We start from the raw sequence: 23,109 nt of genomic DNA, 5'->3' as shown, positions 1-23,109 counted from the left end.
TCTTTCATTAACAGCATCATAACCATTCCTCATTCAATCTCTCAAATCGCCTATCTACCTTTTTCATTTCTACATCCCTCAGTTATCCTTACTTCTCTTGGCCCGAGAGATCGCATAACGATCTAGGGGGCCCGCCCCACCCTTTAGCTGGGAAATGAAAACTTTGAGAAAAGAAAGGAAATGAACACCCCTTAGTGAAGTCTAATGCCCCTTTTCCTTTGACTTTTCCTGATACAATATATACTGAATATTTGAGGCTAGTAACTGTCATAGAGAAAAATTCAAAGTAGTCTTCTGTCCTTTTATAAAAGGGCTAATGTTAACAACAATATACAGTATTTAATTATACCCAGACTGTATCCTCCGTTCGAAAGTAAGCGTTTCTGAAACAAAGTAAGAGGTGGTTGTGGTGGTGATGGTGATTATTGTTTTAAGAAGAAGTACACCTAGGTAGCCAATCTATATAAAAAAGTGAGAGATAATCGGCCTGTAAAAGTGTTGAAGTCAGTTCTCTTTGCTGTTCTGCGAAAATAAAATGTCAAAACACCTTATCCTATTAAAAATAAATTCAACAAAAATAAAATTTTGAAGTATGTTTATCAAGATTTTCATTTTATAGTAATGTTTTAATGCGCTATATACATATAGCCTTGTTTTTAATACTTATCCTGTATGAAAGAACCAAAAAACGAAGGTGAAATAGGTAGCTTCCATACTGAGAACTGTACTGGAAAGAATAAACTTAGTGGCGACGAAATTATTTAGAGTGGCTATTGCTTTCTGACTTCCAAATTTCATACCCTACTATAGAGTATATGTTAACATAAGGAAAGATGTTTTAATCCTGTAAATATGGAGGATGTAGTAGAGTAAGTATTATAAAATCAGCAACCTGTTGATGAGCTGTCAATTATTAAATTACGAACATCTTGCTTATTATTTTTATACGAAGAAATTTATTGACAAAGTAACATAAAGCATCCTAGATTATGCGATGCAGTAAAAATAAAATAATCAAGATATTCATATATCAAACATAGAATTGAATCTTTGTATTTTATGTAGGATATTTAGCTTTAATGAATTGGTAAATCAATTTCATATTCAGCTCTTTTCAAACCACATTTGCACTATTCCTGTATATTTTGTCAGTAGGAATGCATGTGTATAAAAATTTCTCGTATGATTAATAATGCATATTCGTATTGCAGGATATAGAAGCCTTCCTAAACGAATCTGAAGATGGTGTTATCTATTTTAGTCTGGGAACCATGGTGCAGGTGGAATCCTTCGCCCCAGAGAAACTCCGTGCACTATTGGATGTGTTCGCAGAACTTCCACAACGAGTCTTACTAAAGTGTGCAGATAATGCAATTCCTGGTCTTCCTAGCAATGTCAAAACTGCAAAGTGGCTTCCTCAGTTGGATGTTCTCAGTACGTATGCAAGTATTATCATGTCTAGGTAGAGATGAAGGAAATGATTGACGATACTCTTTTTTAAATAAATAAATCAATACATACATACATACATACATACATACATACATACATACATACATACATACATACATACATACATACATACATACATACATACATACATACATACATACATATATTTGCCGACACAGAAAGTTAGAGCGCTGAAAAACTAAGAACAACTGAACAGTTGCGAGCAATGTCACTTGCAACTATGTTGTAGTTCCTAGTTCGATACTCAGGGTTCGTGAAACGTTACTGATATAGAAGTTGCCATTATAACGGGACTATCTACGAGTGTTGGAAGCAATTAGAATAGTAACGACAATACAAATATCGGGCGAGTCGGCCATGTGGTTAGGGGCGCCCAGCTGTGAGCTCGCATCCGGGAGGTAGTGGGTTCGAATCCCACTGTCGGAAGCCCTGAAGATAGTTTTCCCTGGCTTCCATTTTAGCACTAGGCAAGTGTGTACCATAATTAAGGTCACAGTCGTTGCACGAGAGCGGAATCGTACACTTATGTTGTTATACGTTCCATTACAAGTTCCTTATGTGCCTCACACAAATTGCATTATGAAATAAAAATAAACCTTACTTCTCTTGTCTCGGTATTCGTCTATAATCTGTAGGTTGTACTTGATCAATAAAGGAATAAGTAGGTACGGTACGTAATCAAAGTACAACGATGTGAAAAGAAGTAATTTCTTTTGATGATAACACTATTTGAGAATGAAGTGTTTGTCAGATAGATGCTCGACATTAATAATAAGCCGGTTGTGGCGGGTATGGAGAGCCTAGACGGGAAGGGGAAACAGGGGAAATGTTCATACGCGGAAGGATACTTTACCTCTGCTCTTGAGTTGACTTTCACCATAGTAGAAGTTTGATTTTACATACCACACGCCGGGCCGACGAGCGATCTCCCGGATACAGCTCACTCCTTTACAAGAGTACATTTTTTTATTTATTTTTTTGCTATTGACCCTACGTCGCACCGACACAGATATGTCTTATGGGGACGATGGGACAGGAAAGGGCTAGGACTGGAAAGGAAGCGGCCGTGGCCTTAATTAAGGTACAGCCCCAGCATTTGACTGGTGTGAAAATGGGAAACCACGGAAAACCATCTTCAGGGCTACCGACAGTGGGGTTCGAACCTACTATCTCCCGAATACTGGATACTGGCCGCACTTAAGCGACTGCTTTACAAGAGTTGTATTTGTGTTGAAGAGATAATGAGAGGCAGATAGTTAGACATTGAAACTCTTATCAACGCTGTACAGTTAAGGTATACATTGTGGGATCAAAATGATACAAAAGACCAGATTAGGGACCTGGAAATTAACAAGCTTGAATGTTTTTAACATTAGCAAACTTTCTTTCTTTCTTAATCCACTTACCCTCCAGGGTAGGTTCTTCCCTCGGACTCAGCGAGAGACCCCACCTCTACAGCATCAAGGGAAGTGTCTTGGAACGTGAGACTTTAGGTCGGATGATACAACTAGAAAGGAGGACCAGTACTTCGCCCAAGCGGCCTCACCTGCTATGCTGAACAGAGGACTTGTGGGGGGATGGGAAAGGCGGAATGGGGTAGACAAGGAAGAGGAAGTGGCCGTAGCCTTAAGTTAGGTACTATCCCGGCATTTACCTGAAAGGAGAGTGGGAAACCACGGAAATGGGAATCGAAGCCGCTCTACTCACTTGACCTCCCGAGGCTGAGTGGAACCCGTTCCAGCCCTCGTACCACTTCCCAAATTTCGCAGCAGAGCCGGGAATCGAATCCAGTGTGAATAGCGCCAAAGAAACGAAAACTCGCTGATGAGCAGACGCCTTGAGTTTGCCGAGGGCAACGTGCTACGTGATTGGTAGAATGTTATATTCTCCGACGAGAACACATTATCGGCGAAAGGTAGGTCGTTACATGTGTTTCACCCTTTCGGCACGCGACACAATCCAGGATAAGTGGTCGATCATCGTTGCTCTGGCCGTTTATCTGTTGTGTGTTTGGTTTGGATGAGCTCTCGCGGGATATGAATGATGCACATAATAGAGAAACGACTCACCTCCTGGCAATATGTGCGCATTTTAGAGAATATTGTGACCTGTTCCGCCCTTTTCAGTGCTACATATAAGCTCATTTTCTATAAATAAGGGCCTGATAAACCCATGGAAGTTTCGTGACTACCGGGCGAGTTGGCCGTGCGGTTAGGAGCGCGCAGGTGTGAGCTCGCATCCGGGAGATAGTGGGTTCGAACCCCACTGTCGGCAGCCCTGAAGATGGTTTTCGTGGTTTCCCATTTTCACGGCAGGCAAATGCCTGGGGTGTACCTTAATTAAGGCCACGGCCGCTTCCTTCCCACTCCTAGGTCTTTCCTGCCCCATCGTCGCCATAAGGATCTATCTGTGTCGGTGCGACGTAAAGCAACTAGCAAAAAAATTTTCGTGACTCTCTATATAAATCAGTGTGTGAATAACAACGAGCATAAAATTATTGTACCTCACCAAGAGTACTCTTGGCATCAGAGACGAGCGGCCTTGGCTGATGGAGCCTGAACATTCGGAGACACTTCACAAGACTACAATATGACCACCGGACACAATATAGTACATAAATTACGACATTACGACTAACGTGTCAAGTGGACGGACATATAATGTCTCAGGCCGAAAGACCTAATGTGGCATGTCGTGTGGCCGTTTAAGGACAACAAAATAGAACGTAACTCTGCAAAGCCATGCTCCATCTCCTATCCTCCCACCTGTAGGTGCTGCGGGCGTCTATACCTTCCAGGGTACGCTCACTTCCTGTGTCGGCAAACATATATACCGTACATACATACATACATACATACATACATACATTTTAATGCGTACATATCCGCCTCCGTAACGTAACGGTTAGTGTTATTACTTCCGTCCTCGGGAGCTCGGGTTCGATTCCCGGAACTGCAAGAAATTTAAAAACGGCTGGAGGGCTGGTCTGTTGTTGGAATGGTACATGTAGCTCACCTCTATTGGGGATGTGCCTGAAAAAAGCTGCACCTGGGATAAGGACACGAATTTACTTTACTAAGATTACATCTCCAACTGGATTCCATGTATGCGTTGGCACAGGTTACAGGAAAATCTAGCTTTCATTGGAACGTAGGGGATGTGATAGTCGAGTGGCATCGTCACCGGCTTCCCATTAAGGTGGCCGTGGTTCAGTTTCCGTCATTGCATGCGGAATAGTAACAAAGGTTCCAAGGGGTGCCCATGTTTATGGTTACGGTACCAACAGTCAAGGAAAATAACAAGATTGTTTGCTTCTCCATAGTGAAATTGAATTTTATTTATTTATTTATTTATTTATTTATTTATTTATTTATTTATTTATTTATTTATTTATTTATTTATTTATTTATTTATTTATTTATTTTATTTTATTTTATTTTATGTCTCTAAGTGGGCAGAAGAGTTTACAATTACAGCGCGTAATACTGTACAGTATTTGGTTGTCACCGCCACGAGGAGATTTCTTGCGGGATCTGGCCCGTGACAAGTTGACAGGACAAAATCCGGTGCTGACAGCTGCACAGTACTGCACTTCTTGCTATCGCAGGCCCAGGCCATGTCCAGTGCTACAAAAGTTATTTACCGTGAATATCGTGTTTTTCTATGAACTAAGGTGGTGACATGTAGACTCTTTGAGTATGTATACATGTTGTTTAGAAAGTGTGTTAAAAAGAGTTCTACTGTATAGTGTATTAAAGAGTTCTATATGGTATTGACAACCATATTCAGGTCATATTTTGGTTTACATTCAAGGAAATACTGATTTTCCATCAACGGTGCCAGTAAACCACCCGCCTTTATATCCCAAATTCGACTAATCGTAACCATCGATATGACCAAGGCATACTCCAACTGATGTGCCACTCCATCTGTCGTTGAAGGTATTTTATAACTACTGCCAGAGTAGCTGCTCCTCTAGAAAAAGGTGAATTGCACGCTATTGAAATGAAAATGCTCTAATAAACCTTGGAGTAACGCGATTCAACCACGCATTGAACGATCATGTCGGACAACGACGGGAGTAGCGCAAATGGTAAAAATCTACGGGAAGAGAGACTTAGATGTTATGGACACGTCGTTCGTAGCGACGACAGCCATGCTTCTGGACCCTGAAGGCCAGCGACCACGACGCGACGGTGGATGGATCGCATCAAGGAGGATGTACACTGTGTGAATATCACCCCATGCCTTGGATCGATCTGAATGAAGACGGATGCGCCGGAAAGCGGACTCTCTTATTGTGAGCAAATAACGCTAAGAGGAGGAAGAAGTGCCTTGTGCCTGAGGTGGAATCCCGCCCTATTATCTTGAACAAGGGAAACGATTGCCTAACCAGCAACGTTACACAAGCGGCGATTTGTTTTTGAAGATCCCTATAATAATTTCGTGTGGCTATTTCTAGCCGGGTGCAGCCCTTGCATGGCAGACCCTCCGATGAGGGGGGGTGGCATCTTCCATGTGTATGTAACTGCATGTTATTGTGGTGGAGGATAGTGTTATGTGTGGTGTGTGAATTGCAGGGATGTTGGGGACAGCTCAAATACCCAGCCCCGAGCCATTGTAATGAACCTGGTACCCTCTGGACAAAACACCAGTAAACTGACTATTGAGCCACTTCCTGCCCCAGAGATTTTCAGGACCTCAAGTGGTACAACTGAAGATTATACGGCTGTAGGCAAACCGCAACAACTGAAAGTGGCACTATAAAGAGGTATACTGTGCAAAAATTACGAATGAAGTACTTTCCATTTTTTCCTCATTTTTTCCTTCAATTTGCTCTACGTCACACCGACACAAATAGGTCTTAAGGTGACTGAGGAATAGGAAAGGGCTAGGTTTTGGAAGGAAGCGGCGATGGCCTTAATTAAGGTAACAGCATTTTCCTGGTATAAAAATGGGAAACCACGAAAAACCATCCTCAGTGCTGCCGAATGCAAGCTCATAGCTGTGCGACACTGACCGGGCGGCCAGTTCCCTACGTATACGCCATTGTTTTCCTCTCTGAGTCAGATAGTGCACTGCAATAATACACGCGCACGAACCTTGCCCTGAATGCCACCCCTCTCCACCAGTCATCCCGCACCTGTTTTTTTGCTGTCACGACACAAAACAGACCAAGACTCAGTTGAAGCTACATTTTGCTCTGGCTTGTGCCAGAAGACGGATACAAAAATATTGCATCCTTCAAGAAACATTGATCGGATGAGTTGGCCGTGCGGTTAGGGGAGCGCAGCTGTGAGCTTGAATCCGGGAGATAGCGGGTTCGAACCGCACTGTCGGCAGCCCTGAAGATGGCATTCTGTGGTTTCCTATTTTCACACCAGAAAAATACTGGGCCTGTACCTTAATTAAGGCCACGGCCGCTTCCTTCCCACTCCTAGGCCTTTGATATCCCATCGTCTCCATAATATCTACGTATATGTGCCGGTGCGACCTAAAGCAAATTGTACCGGGCGAGTTGGCACTGCGGTTAGGGGCACACGGCTGTGAACTTGCATCCGGGAGATAGTGGGTTCGAAGCCAACTGTCGGCAGCCCTGAAGATGGTTTTCTGTAGTTTCCCATTTTCACACCAGGCGTATGCTGGGCTGTACCTTATTTAAGGCCACGGACGCTTCCTTCCAACTCTTAGGCCTTTCCTATCACATCGTCACCATAAGAACTATCTGTGTCGGTGCAACGTAAATCCACTAGCTAAAATAATAGCAAATTGTAAAAGGGAAATGTTGATATGTATTCTTAAAGAGGGAATGAAAGAGATTATGAAATACTATACAAATAAAAGTAACTCTGAATGATTTGTTCTTTCAAATATATGGTATAAGTTATTACACCAATCATAATGAAGTATTAAAACAAATAATATCATATGGAGATATTTCTACTGCATTTTAATCTTCATTATGTTCATAACAGTAAATATTATAAATTATATTCTTCTATTTCTTTCAGGTCATCCCAAGGTCAAAGTGTTCGTTACCCATGGAGGTTTAATGGGTACTCAGGAAGCAGTACATTCAGGAGTACCGATGATAGGAATACCTATGTTCAGCGATCAACGATTAAACCTTGAGAATTATGTCTCCAAGGGAATTGCAATTCTAATGGAATACCACACTATTAACAAACAAACAGTTGCAGCGGCTTTCCAGGCTGTTCTACACAATCCTAGGTGAGGAGCTACTGTTATTCTTTTGGAAACGATAAACAAACAGGGATATCTTCATTATTTATGTTTCGTATAGTTCCTTTTCTGTTTATTAAGAACATTTTTAAAAATATCTTCCTAAAGTTAACAGCATTGACATAGGCGCCGCTGCGGGTGGGGGTGAACGTGCAAACCCCTGACACATGAGAAAAGTGGGTTGAAAGGAGAAATGCCGCAGTAGGTTGCGTAATATAGAATGTAATAGAACATACATTCAATGCATATATTTAATACTACTGAATCGGTCTTCTTCTTATGACGCCGTCTCCCTCCAAAGATTGGCGATCCAATAGATTATGATTACATGCGAAACGGCAGCACGGAAGATTTCTATTGACGTATGTCCATACCACCGCCGCAAAAGATTCAATCCGCTTCTCCAATAAAGGGCTGAGCGTCCACCCTTCGAAACCATACAGATGGACAGGAAAGACATAACAACGTAGCATTCGAACTCTGAGCTGGAGGTTGAGTTCTCGGCTGGTGAATAAGGTCCTCATGGTATTGAACATATTTTTTGCTTCTCCAATCCTCGCTAAGATTTCACATTTTGAATCACAATGCTGGTTCACTAGAGCTCCAAGGTATTTGATGGAAGATACTTGTTGGACGATGTTGTTGTTTACGTAAAGGGAGGTCTGTTTTGGTGTTTTCGAGAATAACTGAATCAATATGTTACGATATTTTGTGGATTTTTATTCATTAGGACAGGAAATGAGGAATCTACTGTGTGACAGAAGCTTCAGCTTGGAGAAACGTCACAACTTCGTCGGATGCTATGTATATTCAGTACTTCTGTACGGCGCTGAAACATGGCAGTGAAACGTAACACTATTCAGAGAATAAATGCCTTCTAGGCGCGGGTGCTCCGAAGTATTTATCGGATCTCGTGGACTGACCACAGCTCCAGTGCTGCCCTACTAAAACGCATGAAGAGGGAACGAATGTTGATGTGTACAATCAAGAAAAGAAAGGAGTGAAGAGTACAACCTTCTTAATTCATCATGCAGGGTAAAACTGATGGACATAAGAGTCGCGGACGAAAGAAACACTCTTAGCTGAGGAACTTACAGGATTGGACAGGACTGATGAGAACAGCCGAACATCGTACAGATTTCGCTGGGATTGTGGCCAGCCTTCAATAATGAAGAAGGCTCTACAAGAAGTAGAAGAATAAGAAGGACAGAACAAATTAATTATGAAACAGTGAATTTTGTCCTAACTACCAAGTGCCTCACTAAAATCGGTGATAAGCCCTTGTTATTGATTTCTAAATAGTGGTAGACATCTTAATAATACATCATCATCATCATCTTCTGTTTACCCTCCAGGTTCGGTTTTTCCCTCGGACTCAGCGAAGGATCCCACCTCTACCGCCTCAAGGGCAGTGTCCTGGAGCTTCAGACTCTTGGTCGGGGGATACAACTGGGGAGAATGACCAGTACCTCGTCCAGCCGGCCTCACCTGCTATTCTGAACAGGGCCCTTGCGGGGATGGGGAAGATTGGAAGAGATAGACAAGGAAGAGAGAAGGAAGCGGCCGTGGCCTTAAGTTAGGTACCATCCCGGCATTTGCCTGGAGGAGAAGTGGGAAACCACGGAAAACCACTTCCAGGATGGCTGAGGTGGGAATCGAACCCACCTCTACTCAGTTGACCTCCCGAGGCTGAGTGGACCCCGTTCCAGCCCTCGTAACACTTTTCAAATTTCGTGGCAGAGCCGGGAATCGAACCCGGGCCTCCGGGGGTGGCAGCTAATTACGCTAACCACTACACCACAGAGGCTGACTCTTAATAATACACTGAATAAAATACGGGCCCGTAAATGCAAAAGAAAAATATCGTTTAATGAAACTCATATCTAACATCTGTCATTAACATCAGAACCATCTTTAATCATAACCTAAGGAAAATAACGCTTGTTACTTCAGAAAACCATTCTATATGCCCATTTTTTAAACTTCAGGTTAACAAAAGAGTGAATAACTGAAAATTGCATACAGTAAATTACTTGCAGTTAAGTGAAGTAAAAAGTGCATATTTTAAGTGATACAATGCCCTAAAACACGCCATTCTGGCCGGAAATTTTAAACGTATCTTCGTACTACCCAATCTCCACTCCTTCCTGCATGTAATTCTACTGGTGGTGGTTATGATTATTGTTTTAAGAGGAATTACAACTAGGTAACCATCCTCTATATAACACTAATCAGAAAGAAAAATGGAAGGGATCCGATACTTCGAAAAATAAAGATATCGGCCAAAGAAAGACTAGGGCCACGAAGGACATGAAAATGGAAAATTCCCTAGGTCTCCCTAACCTAATACTGTTGGGATCGGAAAAGAACAAAAGTTGACCAAGTGAGGTCGGATAGGATATATGAAAGTGAGGAATCTGGCAGAAGTAAGTGGAAGCAATCCCAGGACTCAGCTAAGGGCCCCACGGCCTACGATAACAGATATTTGGAATGTAGTTTGATACTGTCACCATTGTATTCTGGAAGGAATATTCGGCGTCTGAATAATTAAACTGATAATCAAAATAGTTTCGTACGTTCCTTACTTATTCTACAAATTTCATGTTTATCTTAGGTAAACAATGATAATATGTTTGTAATATGGTTATTTTGCGAATTTTGTAGCCTTGCGTTTCTATTATAAACACCTAGTTTCATGTTTGAGTTTCGTTATTCCATGCTTACAAAACACGTACAATATTATTATTCTGCTTTGGTTGAATTCCCAACAATGGCACCGTCTGAGCCACTCAGTCTGGCGGTGTGGTAGATAGCTGTATATTCTCATGACCTAAATATCAACATTTAAATTGTCTGTCTAGGTTGTTCTCTCGATCCAGAAATATTTCAGATTGTCAGGATTATAAATCAACTGGCTGAAATGAAATGAATGAAAGTTATTTATCCGATACATAGCGTGCCCCGAAATTCCATTAACATTTCACGAGGCAATACTTCACGTAATATTGGAGGTAAAGAGGTAATAATTCACACACATGATTCACATTTTTCATGATTTTATTGACACCAAAATAAAGTAAATAAAGCTTCGCTAATTTTCTGGTAACGTCAACATACGCGATTGCGGGCTCATCTGATGCCCTCTCTCAAGACAGCACCTTTTACACCGTACACGGGTTTCATGCGGCATCACTAATATGTTGCTGTCCAGCACCATCTGTTGGACTGTTTGAGCACTCGTTATTGGTGTCAATAAAACTCTATGTCTTGTCAAGCATGTGTGGCCATTTGTACTTGACGTGTTTCTGTCCAGCGCCATCTGTTGGTCATTTTGTGTACTTTATTTGGTTTCAACAAAACCTCATGTCATACCAATCATGTGTGTCTCTACCTCCAATATTTCGTGTATTGCCTCGTCAAATGTTAACAACCTTTTGGGTCAACCTATACTTTCCTCTGCTTGGCATTAAACAGAGAATGACTATAATATTTAGGTACTATACATCAAAGCCACTCGTTTTGCTAGCGGTACCTACTGTGCACAGTGTGCTGCGTCCTTTGAATGGGCTAGAGCAAATTTATTACTTTCATTGAGCTGTGCCAGTCTTATCCTTGGCTTTGACAATAAGAAAGTGGCTGAGGTATGAACGATTCTAGTGATAAACTCCTGTAATGAATACTCTGTAAATGGGGTCAGTTGATTGGTGCATTTCAGTGAGCTTGGTAGACAGGTATAATAGCTACTTCTGGCTCTATGAGGAAATCAATGGGAAGCTACCTCACTCCTCATTTTCATTGTATAACTCTTCAGTGACGCATGCGCACTCTATGACAGCTGATGGTGGACCTCTTGATGATCCAACTAGCCTTGAGCTGAGTACTCAATATGCAAACACATACACATACATTAAAATCCAAGGCCCTTTAGTTTAATTTCTACCGAGCTCGATAGCTGCAGTCGCTTAAGTGCGGCCAGTATCCAGTATTCGGGAGATAGTAGGTTCGAACCCCACTGTCGGCAGCCCTGAAAATGGTTTACCGTGGTTTGCAATTTTCACACCAGGCAAATGCTGGGGCTGTACCTTAATTAAGGCCACGGACGTTTCCTTCCCACTCCTAGCCCTTTCCTGTCCCATCGTCGCCGTAAGACCTATCTGTGTCGGTGCGACTAAAACAACTAGAAAAAAAAAGTTTAATTTCTTGTTTGTGGGTAGTAAGATCTTCAGGAACATGCACAGTTTGAAAATAATGGGTGTTGGCCATCAAACTTAAATTAATGCAAGAGACATTTCTATAAATTATACTTATAAATTGCTATGAATAAAGGAAAAGTGAGTCACGAACTGGATCACCAATAAATCACAGCGATACCATTAAAAATTTCCTTGCATATGGGTCATATCCGCGAGTTGAACATCAAAGAGATTCCATTCTGCATCCGTGTGGTTAACATCATGCCACTCTCCGCATTTCCAGTTCAAAGTAACGCTGCGCTATATATCTCGATACAACAGAGCTCCAAAATGTATAAAAGAATGTACAATCACATGTAAAACACAGTAAACCTTAACATATATTTTCACGTTCTCCGGTAATACGGAATGCCAATGATTCACTCAGTTTTGACAGCGTATGAAGCAAATTTCAATAGTTAGACCTCAGACCCAACTGGCACCCGAAAAGGTAGATGTTTAGCCTGCGTGTGGTAGAATAAATTATGGTAAATTAAATACTACTATCAAAATGAAAAGTATGTGCACTTAATTATTTGATTGATTGACTGTTCACATAAGGAGACAGATACTTATTAGATATAAGACACTTTTAATATGACTATTTTGGATCATATGTTCGGCCAATGAGTGCTATGAATATGCCGTATAAAAATATTTATTAAACTAAATATTTATCTTTACTATAATCTTATAAAGAGAAAAATGTTTGTATGTTGGTATATTTGTTTGTGATGAATACACTCAAAAACTACTAAACTAATTTAAAAAATTCTTTCACCTATGGAGAGTGACATTACCAGAGAGTAACATGGGCTGTATTTTATTTTCAACACAAATATAGATCGCTACGAAAATTGAAATAATGTATCAAAAGGTTTCAAGAATTTCTCTATAAAAGTAATTGTAGGCCAATATAGACGAAATGTCGAATCTGTCACACAAGGACGAGTCGAAAGCTTATTTTAAGCCTCACGACGCGAAGAACAAAACACGGTAAGGCCCTAAAAAATCATGTTTTAAGGGTCCAAAATCAACCGTTAAGGAGATATCGGCATCACAGTACCCCGCTCTAGGAATCGGATAAAGAAATAAACAGCCGTAACCATGAGAGTCAGCTCAAGGATTCTACAGCAGAAGTAGGCACGTGTGTAAATGTAGGCTAGACCAAGGTGAGATTCTTTTACACATATGACTGTCCAGAGAAAACACTGTGGGTGGAGGTGGGGAGGGGGTGGCGTATAAAAGTAATCGAAAATATTGTCGATTCCATAGGTTTATGGGTGCTGAGATGTACGGTAATACTCCGCATGTCGTTCAAGTCCAAGTTCATCCCCCTCGACATGGGGGTTGAGAAGGGCTTAAAATTCCTAAATGGCCCAAAACATGGATTTATGTGTGAGCACCTCCCTGGGCGGGAGTGGAAAGGGGTTGAAGTATCAGTCAGCGTCACAATAACGAAATCTACAAAAATTCGCTTCACACATAATGAACAGGTTATAAAATACCTAAAAGTAAACAATCAATAAAGTGCCCGGGCAGGGCCGGGTAATAGAGCTAGGTTTAATTATATTTGACAGTTTGTCTTTCCGTGATCAATAACATAAACAAAAGTTGTCGAAATGAATATATTATACCTCAATACTTGGCACTACTTCTTCCTCCCTTATTATCTGTTGAATCGTAAAAAATTAAAATAGTTCGTTAGTTCTTCCCCTTAACTCACCTTAAAGTGACGTTCACCAAGTATTCTACTGGACTCGGAGTAAAAATCCAATTTTTCGTAAACATATCCTTTATTTACCAATCTATATAAATAAAGTTGTAGGAGTTCCGCTGTCCGTAATTTCGTTTTTGGTTTTTGTTTTTGCCAATTTTTCAGATATTTATCCGTTTTAAGTAAACTCAAGACCGAATCGGTGGTTTTTATTTTTCGTGTCTGTTTGTCTGTTTGTTTGTTCCTCCATCACGGTGAAACGGTTAGACAAATCTCAACCTAACTTCATATTTAGATTATACTCATCCCGAGGAAGGTATCGATATGCATATCGTATTGAAATCTTTGAATAGACGGGAGTTTATAGGAAAACAAGAACGGTTTTCCTCCATTTTCTCTTATACTATTGATTTTCTGTTAACTCTGTGGACCGTATGTGAAACGCATCTTCATTATTAACAACTTTTGCTATGTTCATAATTTACCTTACTCTTCAAATGACGGAGAAATTTACAATTTTCTGCTGGTATCATGCTCTGCATTGAGTGACCGACAGACCGACAACGAACTTACAGGTTACCATGGCAACGTCTCTGCATGCCAGCAGGGAAGTAACGTATTGCCATTTTCCTCATCATGCCTTTACATTCTTGGTTGTTCCTTGGGTAGAAGGTAAGAGAGGCGTCAAATGGCCATTCTGCGGGATATTGGCGGAATATCGTTGGAGGTTATAACCGCCCTCGAATAGCTCAATTAAAAACATCATTACTCATCTTCTTATCTGTTTACCTAAGAATACCCGCACCTGAATTTCTCCTCTGTTACCGCTTTGTTATATCCATTAACTCACACCGGCATACTTTATTGAGGCGCATTTGATTTTCGAATACATTCACTTGGTATTTACATATTTGTCGTCATCCGGCTATCCTCAGTTATAATCCATTTTCTATTAATGTCAGCTTTCTTAGATGTATTATTTTGCTTCTTTAATTACTCCGTATTTATGCGAGTGCTAATCCCGAAACCCGGACACTCTTTCCTTTGAGGAAATATTCTAAGCTATCCAAATGTATAACTTTTGGCTCCGGAAAATATCGAAATATGGATGCAGTGTTAACGACGGTGCAAACCTTCGTTTCGGGATAATTGGTGGCTGGTCGGTAAGTCGTATCACAAATTAGAAAGCACAATCGCGTTTCATTTTGGAGAGATCTACAACTTTGGTACTATGATTTTTTGTCGTATTTCTATCCCGCATACGTTAAGCAGAGCTGTATTTCTCGATTTCAAGTTAATTTTGTATTTTTACACGTATATGTTATTATTTGGTACACTTATAGGAAAGATAAAATCATGACATTCGGCACGCACATTGACATGACCAGTGGCCATGCGATAGCCAAATTTTATTATTCTATCTGTCACATGAGTATAAAAAAAAGTAGTATGTGAAAATTGTACAAAATTTCTAACTCAATCAAACCATAAATATAGGTGATAAGAGAAGACGTCATGGAACCAGCCATGTAAAACACTGAACGCGGCGTCTGATGGTGAAGTCCGTTTGTAGATATGCCGTACAGTTTCAAAGCAGTAACTCTCGAAATAAAGGTCTGCACTGCTGGACGTCTCCATGCTTATCTATAGTCTATAAATAAAGTTTAGAGGGCCCGATGTCTGTAATTTTGTTTGTTTAGCCAATTTTTCAGATATTTATCCGTTTTAGGTCAACTCAAGACCGAATCGGTTTTTTTATATTTTTCATGTCTGTCTGTTTGTCTGTCTGTTTGTTCCACCATCACGGCGAAACAGCTGGATAAATCTCAACCTAACTTCATATTTAGATTATATGCATCCCGAAGAAGGTTTCGATATGCATATCATATTAAAATCTTTGAATAGACGGGGAGGTTTATAGGAAAACCATAATGTTTTCCTCCATTTCTCTTACACTATTGATTTTCTGCAAACTCTGTGGACCGTATGTGAAACGAATCTTCATCATGAACAACTTTCGTTATGTTCATAATTTACTTTACTCTTCAAATGACGGAGAAATCTACTATTTTCTGCGGGTATCATGCTCTGCATTGAGTGACCGACAGACCGACAACGAACTTACAGGTTACCATGGCAACGTCTCTGACTGCATGCCACCAAGGAAGTAACGTATTGCCATTTTCCTTATGCCTTTAAATTCTTCGTTGTTCCTTGGGTAGAAGGCAAGAGATGCCTCAATCGGCCATTCTGCGGGATATTGGCGGAATATCGTTGGAGGTTATAACCGTCCTCGAATAGCTCAAGTAATAACACCATTACTCATCTTCTTATCTGTTTACCTAAGAATTACTGCGCCTAAATTTCTCCTCTGTTACGGCTTTCTTATATCCATAACTCATACCAGCATTATTTATTGAGGGGCATTTGATTTTTCAATAAATTCACTTAGAATTTACATATTTGTACTCACCCCGCTTTCCTCAGTTATAATCCTATTTTCTGTCAATTTCAACTTACTCAACTGTATTACTTTCTTCATTAATTACTCCGTGTGTATGCGAGTGTTAATCCCGAAACCTGGACAATCTTTTCTTGGAGGAAATACATCTTCCAGGCCATGCAAATGTATAACTTATGGCCACGGAAAATATCCAAATGTGGATGCAATTTTAACGACGGTGCAGACCTTCCTTTCGGAATAATTGGTGGCTAAACCGTAAGTCGTATCACAAAAGATCGCGTTTCAATTCGGAGAGATCTACAACTTTGGGCCTATGACATTTTGTCGTATCTCTGTCCCTTATTCGTTAAATAGTACTGCATTTGAGTTCAAGTTAATGTTGTAGTTTTTACACGTGTATGTTATTGTTTGGCACACTTATAGGAAAGATGCAAACATGACATTGGGCAGGCATATTGACATGACCAGTGGCCATAGGTTCGCAAAATTTTATGATTCCAGGGTCACATGAGTATCAAAAAAATAAAGTAGTATGTGAAAACTGTACCAAATTTCACCCCATTCAATGAATAACTGAATCTAACCCATAAATATAGGAGATACGGAAAAATGTCACAGGACCAACCATGTAGAACACTGAACGAGTCGTCTGATGGTGAAGTCCATTTGTAGGTGCAATTACAGTATTTACAGTAATTTACGGAGAAATCCGTATACGATATAGAATACCGTAGCGAAGCACGGGTACATTTGCTAGTATACAATCAATACGGATACGACACAAAATAACGGATATAACATATTCTTAATCGTTTGTTGTATGCATTCTTGTGATATACCCAATCTAAATAAATATATATTGAGAATAAACTTTCTATAAACGCTAACTCCAAGTGACAGCTTGTCACCATATGTACCTGATCATGCAGTACCGAATGAGTAGATCACAAAGTGCATACACTTCTGGGACATGGACTGAAAAACCGTCCGTTAATGACTTCTCCCTAATTAATATTCTTATCGAAAAAGTACACATGAGAAGAAAGTTTTAGAAATTGAGTGCTAGTGATATTCTTTTCGCACTGCTAGATTGCTATTCAGTGGTATTCCAAAATCTTTCTTTTGTACAGTGGGAGGATAAAAGTATATAATAATTATTCATATATTGTGGGATGATGAATATATACTAGGGTAAGGTAAGGGTGTATTCTGCCCGAAGGCAGGTCCGAACCTCCGCAGAGGTGTGCCTTAGCCGGAATTTACGTTCGGTATGGTGGCCAGTTCCTTTTCGCTCCTCCAATACATACTAAAAATATCCAAATATGTAAATAACACATTTTTAACGATTTTTGCGTTAGCTCCCTCTCGCATTAAGACTGATTGATTTCCATGAAGGTCGATCATATATAATTTCTGGGAGTGTAAAATCACTGTTTCGATCTTCCTATAAAACCCCAGTCCATCCAGGGATTTAAAAATAATGTTGGCCCTAAACCTACCCAAGGATAGTTGGATTATAAACATGAAGTTTGGTAGAAATATATCCAGTAGTTTTCTAGTTATAAGAACTCAAACTGACAAACATATATATCTACAGACAGACATACCAAAGCTAAAATATATGCAGATGGTCATTATAAGACCTGAAACGGATAAATGTACGAAAATTTTGCCAAAACGTTCAATGCATAGATGCACGTGCATTACGATTTGATGTAGAAAAGTAATCTGCTCCACGTGCAACACCTTTTGGTCTTTGCCCGCTGGAACATAGCCTGTAAAACCGTTCCTTAGTGATATCTTCCTTATTAATCCTCCTATCGAAAAGGTACACATGAGAAAAATGTTTAGAAACAGATTGCCATTAAGGGTGGTAGATTTGCATTCAGATTGGTCTTGTATACATTGTGGGAGAGTATAACCACTGTTTAATTTCCTCTAAAACCCAATCACTTCCAGGAATATGAAATGGTATGGACTTCAAAACTACCTTTGGACAGGTGGATGCTACATATAATGTTTGGTTAAAATATATCCAGTAGTTTTCTAGGTTAAGAACTCAGACAAATAGATAATAATATTATAGTTTTTTATGTTCTATTCTCTAACTTTATGGTTATTGGAGACGGTGAGGTGCCGGAATTATGTCAGACAAATAAATAAACAGACAGACAGAAACCAAAGCTAAAAAAATGCAGATGTCATTATTAGGCCTGAAACGGATACCTGTACGAAAATTTTGTCAAAATATTCGATGTGGAGACACACGGTCGTTACGAATTTATTTATGTAGATTATAAATCAGTTGCCTTAAACCATGTGAATTACTATTTCACTCTATGTTGCAGCTATCGAGAGAATGCCCAGAGGTTGTCTCGTCTCTTCCGAGATCGTCCGCAATCAGCGCTGGAGACGGCCGTCTACTGGACCGAATACGTTATCAGACATGGCGGCGCTCCGCACCTCCGATCGGCCGCTGTGGACATGCCTCTGTATCAGTACCTGCTATTCGACGTCATCGCAGTCACCATCCTTTCATCTTTCCTAACGATTGGAACTATTTTCCTAGCTCTAAACACAATTATTAGATATTATCGATCCGAAAAGAAGCGCTTAATTGATTTTCCTGCAAGATCATCAAAAGAAAAGTATAGTTAAGGCGATACTTCTAGATCTAGGTTATAGGCACAATGGTACAAATTACTCAACGGGTAACCTCAAAATTTGAGCAAAGTAATGTCGAAATTAACAGAGACGTAATGTCTAGAGACAGTAGTAAAACTGAGAGCATTTCAATGTATCGTTACGATTCTCACGGCCCTTCACTATTTATTACAGATAAATTAGAGCTAAAGTGTACTAATACACATGCTAAAATGAGTACTTTAAACTAGCCTGGTTGTCAGGTAGACGTCAAACGTGCTTTGTACATGGATATGTTGATCATGATATCTCAAACTGTTTACATCAACCAACAACCATTACTGTGAATCATTCTAGGGCGTATTGCTCTAAGATGATTTCAATGAGTTGTTGCTCAAAACAAGGAATGAGCGCAGGATATTGTATATTCCTCGCATTTAACATTATTATTATTATTATTATTATTATTATTATTATTATTATTATTATTATTATTATTATTATTATTATTATTATTATTATTATTATTTTTATTATTATTATTATTATTGTTCCTTCGAATGGGCCACCAGAGGACCACGTGCCAATTTCAATTCCTTCTTCTTTGTTCTTTCCTTGTCTTCCAGTACGCTTTCATCTGTTCACTATGTTTCTTCTTTCTGTCTTCACACCACTTTGAACCAGTCTTTTTTACTTTCCTACCTTGGAATCCTTCTATTTTCAATACTTTTTCCCGAAAGCCTTCTCCATTATTTATTCCTTCTGTTGTTATATTCTAAATCCTTTCTTACTTCATTGACCCAGTTTGTCGTTGATTTCTTACCCCACAAATATCTGAAAATCTTACTGGTTATTCTACTATCTTGCATTCGATATAAATGTCCAAAAAACATAAGTCTCCTTTTCCTCATTACATCTGATATATTTTCTATTTTTTTGATATATTTCAGCATTACTTCGTAATTTCCAACCTTCTGGTGTGTTTTGTGGGCCTAATATTTTCCTCATGATTCGCCTTTATAGTATTTCTAGTTTATCTAAATTATAGTTTAATGCCAGACATTAGCTTGCATATAGGCATTCTGGCTTCAATTATCATCATCATCATCATCATCTGTTAACCCTCCAGGTTCGGCTTTTCCCTCAGACTCAGCGAGGGATCCCACCTCTACCGCCTCAAGGGCAGTGTCCTGGAGCTTCAGACTCTTGATCGGGGGATACAACTGGGGAGTATGACTAGTACCTCGCCCAGGCGGCCTCACCTGCTATGGTGAACAGGGGCCTTGTAGGGGGATCGGAAGATTGGAAGGGATAGGCAAGGATGACGGAAGGAAGCGGCCGTGGCCTTAAGTTAGGTACCATCCCGGCATTCGCCTGGAGGTGAAGTGGGAAACCACGGAAAACCACTTCGAGGATGGCTGAGGTGGGAATCGAACCCACCTCTACTCAGTTGACCTCCCGAGGCTGAGTGGACCCCGTTCCAGCCCTCGTACCACTTTTCAAATTTCGTGGCAGAGCCGGGAATCGAACCCGGACCTCCGGGGGTGGCAGCTAATCACGCTAACCACTACACCACAGAGGCGGACTGGCTTCAATTATTATTATTATTATTATTATTATTATTATTATTATTATTATTATTATTATTATTATTATTATTATTATTATATATCCGGTCTAGAAAGCCAAGAATAACGGCCGAGAGGATTCGTCGTGCTGACCACACGACACCTCTTAATCTGCAGGCCTTCGGGCTGAGCAGCGGTCGCTTGGTAGGCCAAGGGCCTTCAAGGGCTGTTGTGCCATGGGGTTTGGTTTGGTTTTTTCATATATATATATATATAATTTATATATTATTATCTAATTCACCTCCCATTTAGATACAAATACTTCGACTCATTGGATGAATGGTCAGCGTTGAGGCCTTCGGTTCAGAGGGTCCCGAGTTCGATTCCTGGCTGGATCGGGGAATTTAATCGCCTCTGATTAATTCTTCTGCTCCGGGGACGGGGTGTTGTGTTTGTCCCAACACTTTCCTCTTCATATTCAGACAACACACTACACTATTAACACCACAGAAACTCACAATAGTGATTACAGAAAAAGCTGTAGAAAAAGAAGAGGATAGATACAAATACAAAGTCTGTGGACACCCACAGGCTCAATTGTTTCTGAGAAAAGTGCGCTTGTGAGAAATTGACACAATACCACGAGCTCATTCTTAATTTCTTTTGAAGGACTGTACAATACTCTCACCCATTATTTTACACTACAAGGACTTTCCATTACACGACCGAATAAAAATGAATGTAATGCTTCCAGAATTAAATGCAAGTTTCTATAAATTATTCTCAGAGAACATGTTCGATATTGATAACATAGAACAGCTGCATAACGTGTTTGTTTGAGGTATTCGCCCTCTATGCTCAAGGATATCAGTTTAAAGGTTCTTGAATGCGAGATCTCCAAACAATTAAAGAGACCTTAAACAAATAACATTAAAACTCTATCGAACACTCAGCCTGTGTAATTGAAGCACCTGTCTTACAACGGCTGAGCTAGGCTGGTAATAACCTTATAATATTATTATTATTATTATTATTATTATTATTATTATTATTATTATTATTATTATTATTATTATTATTATTATTATTATTGAAAAAGAAAACCTACAACCTGTTTTCCAGTCATTGACCGGGTCAGGAATGAAATGAATGAATCATATATAGGCTATTAGTACAATGGGGTCGCCACTCCCAAAGTGATTTTATTAATGACTGATAGATGCTATGAAATGAGAAAGGAGAGTGTTGCTGGAATGAAATATAACAGGGAAAACCGAAGTACCCGGAGAAAAATCTGTCCCGCCTCCGCTTTGTCCAGCACTAATCTCACATGGAGTGACCGGGATTTGAACCACGGTATCCAGCGGTGAGAGGCCGACGCGCCGCCGTCTGAACCACGGAGGCTCTTATTATTATTATTATTATTATTATTATTATTATTATTATTATTATTATTATTATTATTATTATTACTGGTATAAAAAATAGTGTGCACTACGTGCTGTATTATATGGGTTCTGTTAAACTTAGACAGTGGGTGGTCTTGTTGCCACATTTATTGAATCACCGTCGCAGTTTTGAAATTCACTAGGAATATTCGCCTTTTACTAAATGAGACCGAACTTTACGGAGGGATTCAGTCATATGCCACCTTGGAATTGGTTGTTGTACAACATCACTCTCATAAAACATTAGATATTGCTAAACTGAAAACATAATATTTCAAGAAACCTAACTGGCCTATATGGACTTACAATTGGAATAAATGCGACGGAAGTACTGAAATAAAATTAAAGGTAATAGTTATCAGAGGTTACTTCTTTCCTAACTTAAATCACTATACTTCTGATATTTATCACTATAGCTCATTTAAAGGACATACATTTGTTTTGAGGCCAAAATTGAAGCATGCAGTTGGAATTATAGGTTGCTGGCGATAATACTATTAAAATCTCAAAACGATCGTATTTGCACACAGACATCTATGATAGATAAGGATTGCAGTAAAATGTTCCGTCAGTATGGTGTTGAACTACCTGGAATGTAAAAAAACTGATGACAAAACATATTAATAAGAATGTAACATGCTACTACAGTGTACTATACAGTTAATATTGTATTCCCAACACTGATTCTACTAGTCTGAAATTCAAATCCATGATTTAAAGAAAATGTAAAGAAGTATATTAAAATGCAATAAAGTGGAATTATTATATAATAAGTGCATTACTACGTGTATTTAAATTACTGTCCCTTGTGTCTTGAGGAGAGTCATGACTGAAGTGTTGCGGGTTTTAACCAAAAAATGTACTTTTAAATTTTCAGCTTAGAAATAGCCAATTCTTCCTCTTTCAAATGCTGCTACCACGTTTGTCCTAACGCCATTTTTAAAGGTGTAAATGCTGGATTTAAAGGGTAGCGGCACAGCATACGTCCATGACGTCGTCAGACAATATTGGCTTCAAAATTCTTTCGGACAGCCATTTCAACAATCCCGCTGGAATACATTTACCTTGTAGTAGGCCAAGGCTGTGCATAAGAGAAAACAGAAGTCTGAGAGAGTAACTTTAAGTCCAGAGCAGTTTTAATGCAAGTTTCTTTCTGAAAACTTTCAATTGCAGTTTTCTAGCTTAAAATATTATCAGCTCATTGCCATATATAAAACGCTCCTTGCGACGGAGCTCTTATCAGATTCAGCTGAAATGTTTCAATATGTACAGGAATGAAAACTAGATCTGCGTTTTATTATAAGTTGAATATTACCTTCAT

General features: G+C 39.6%; 2 protein-coding genes across 2 annotated transcripts in view; one reads left to right on the top strand and one right to left on the bottom strand.

Moving 5' to 3' along the window:
• The window catches only part of LOC136865261 (UDP-glycosyltransferase UGT5), a 48,424-nt gene extending 29,225 nt beyond the window's left edge, over positions 1 to 19,199 (top strand). The window contains exons 3-5 of the mRNA XM_067142397.2: positions 1,212 to 1,434; positions 7,485 to 7,704; positions 18,478 to 19,199. Of these exons, the coding sequence (XP_066998498.2) occupies positions 1,212 to 1,434; positions 7,485 to 7,704; positions 18,478 to 18,787 (753 nt within the window). The 3' untranslated portion in view covers positions 18,788 to 19,199. The remainder of the gene's footprint in view (positions 1 to 1,211; positions 1,435 to 7,484; positions 7,705 to 18,477) is intronic.
• LOC136864344 (lachesin) overlaps positions 1 to 23,109 on the bottom strand; it is a 512,637-nt gene that overhangs the window by 438,713 nt on the left and 50,815 nt on the right. The gene's annotated exons all lie outside the window — the stretch shown is intronic.

Source organism: Anabrus simplex, chromosome 1 (genome assembly GCF_040414725.1).
Source record: "Anabrus simplex isolate iqAnaSimp1 chromosome 1, ASM4041472v1, whole genome shotgun sequence".
NCBI lineage: Eukaryota > Metazoa > Arthropoda > Insecta > Orthoptera > Tettigoniidae > Anabrus > Anabrus simplex.
The sequence above is the reverse complement of the archived record's forward strand: the minus strand, read 5'-3'. Positions and strand labels throughout refer to the sequence as shown.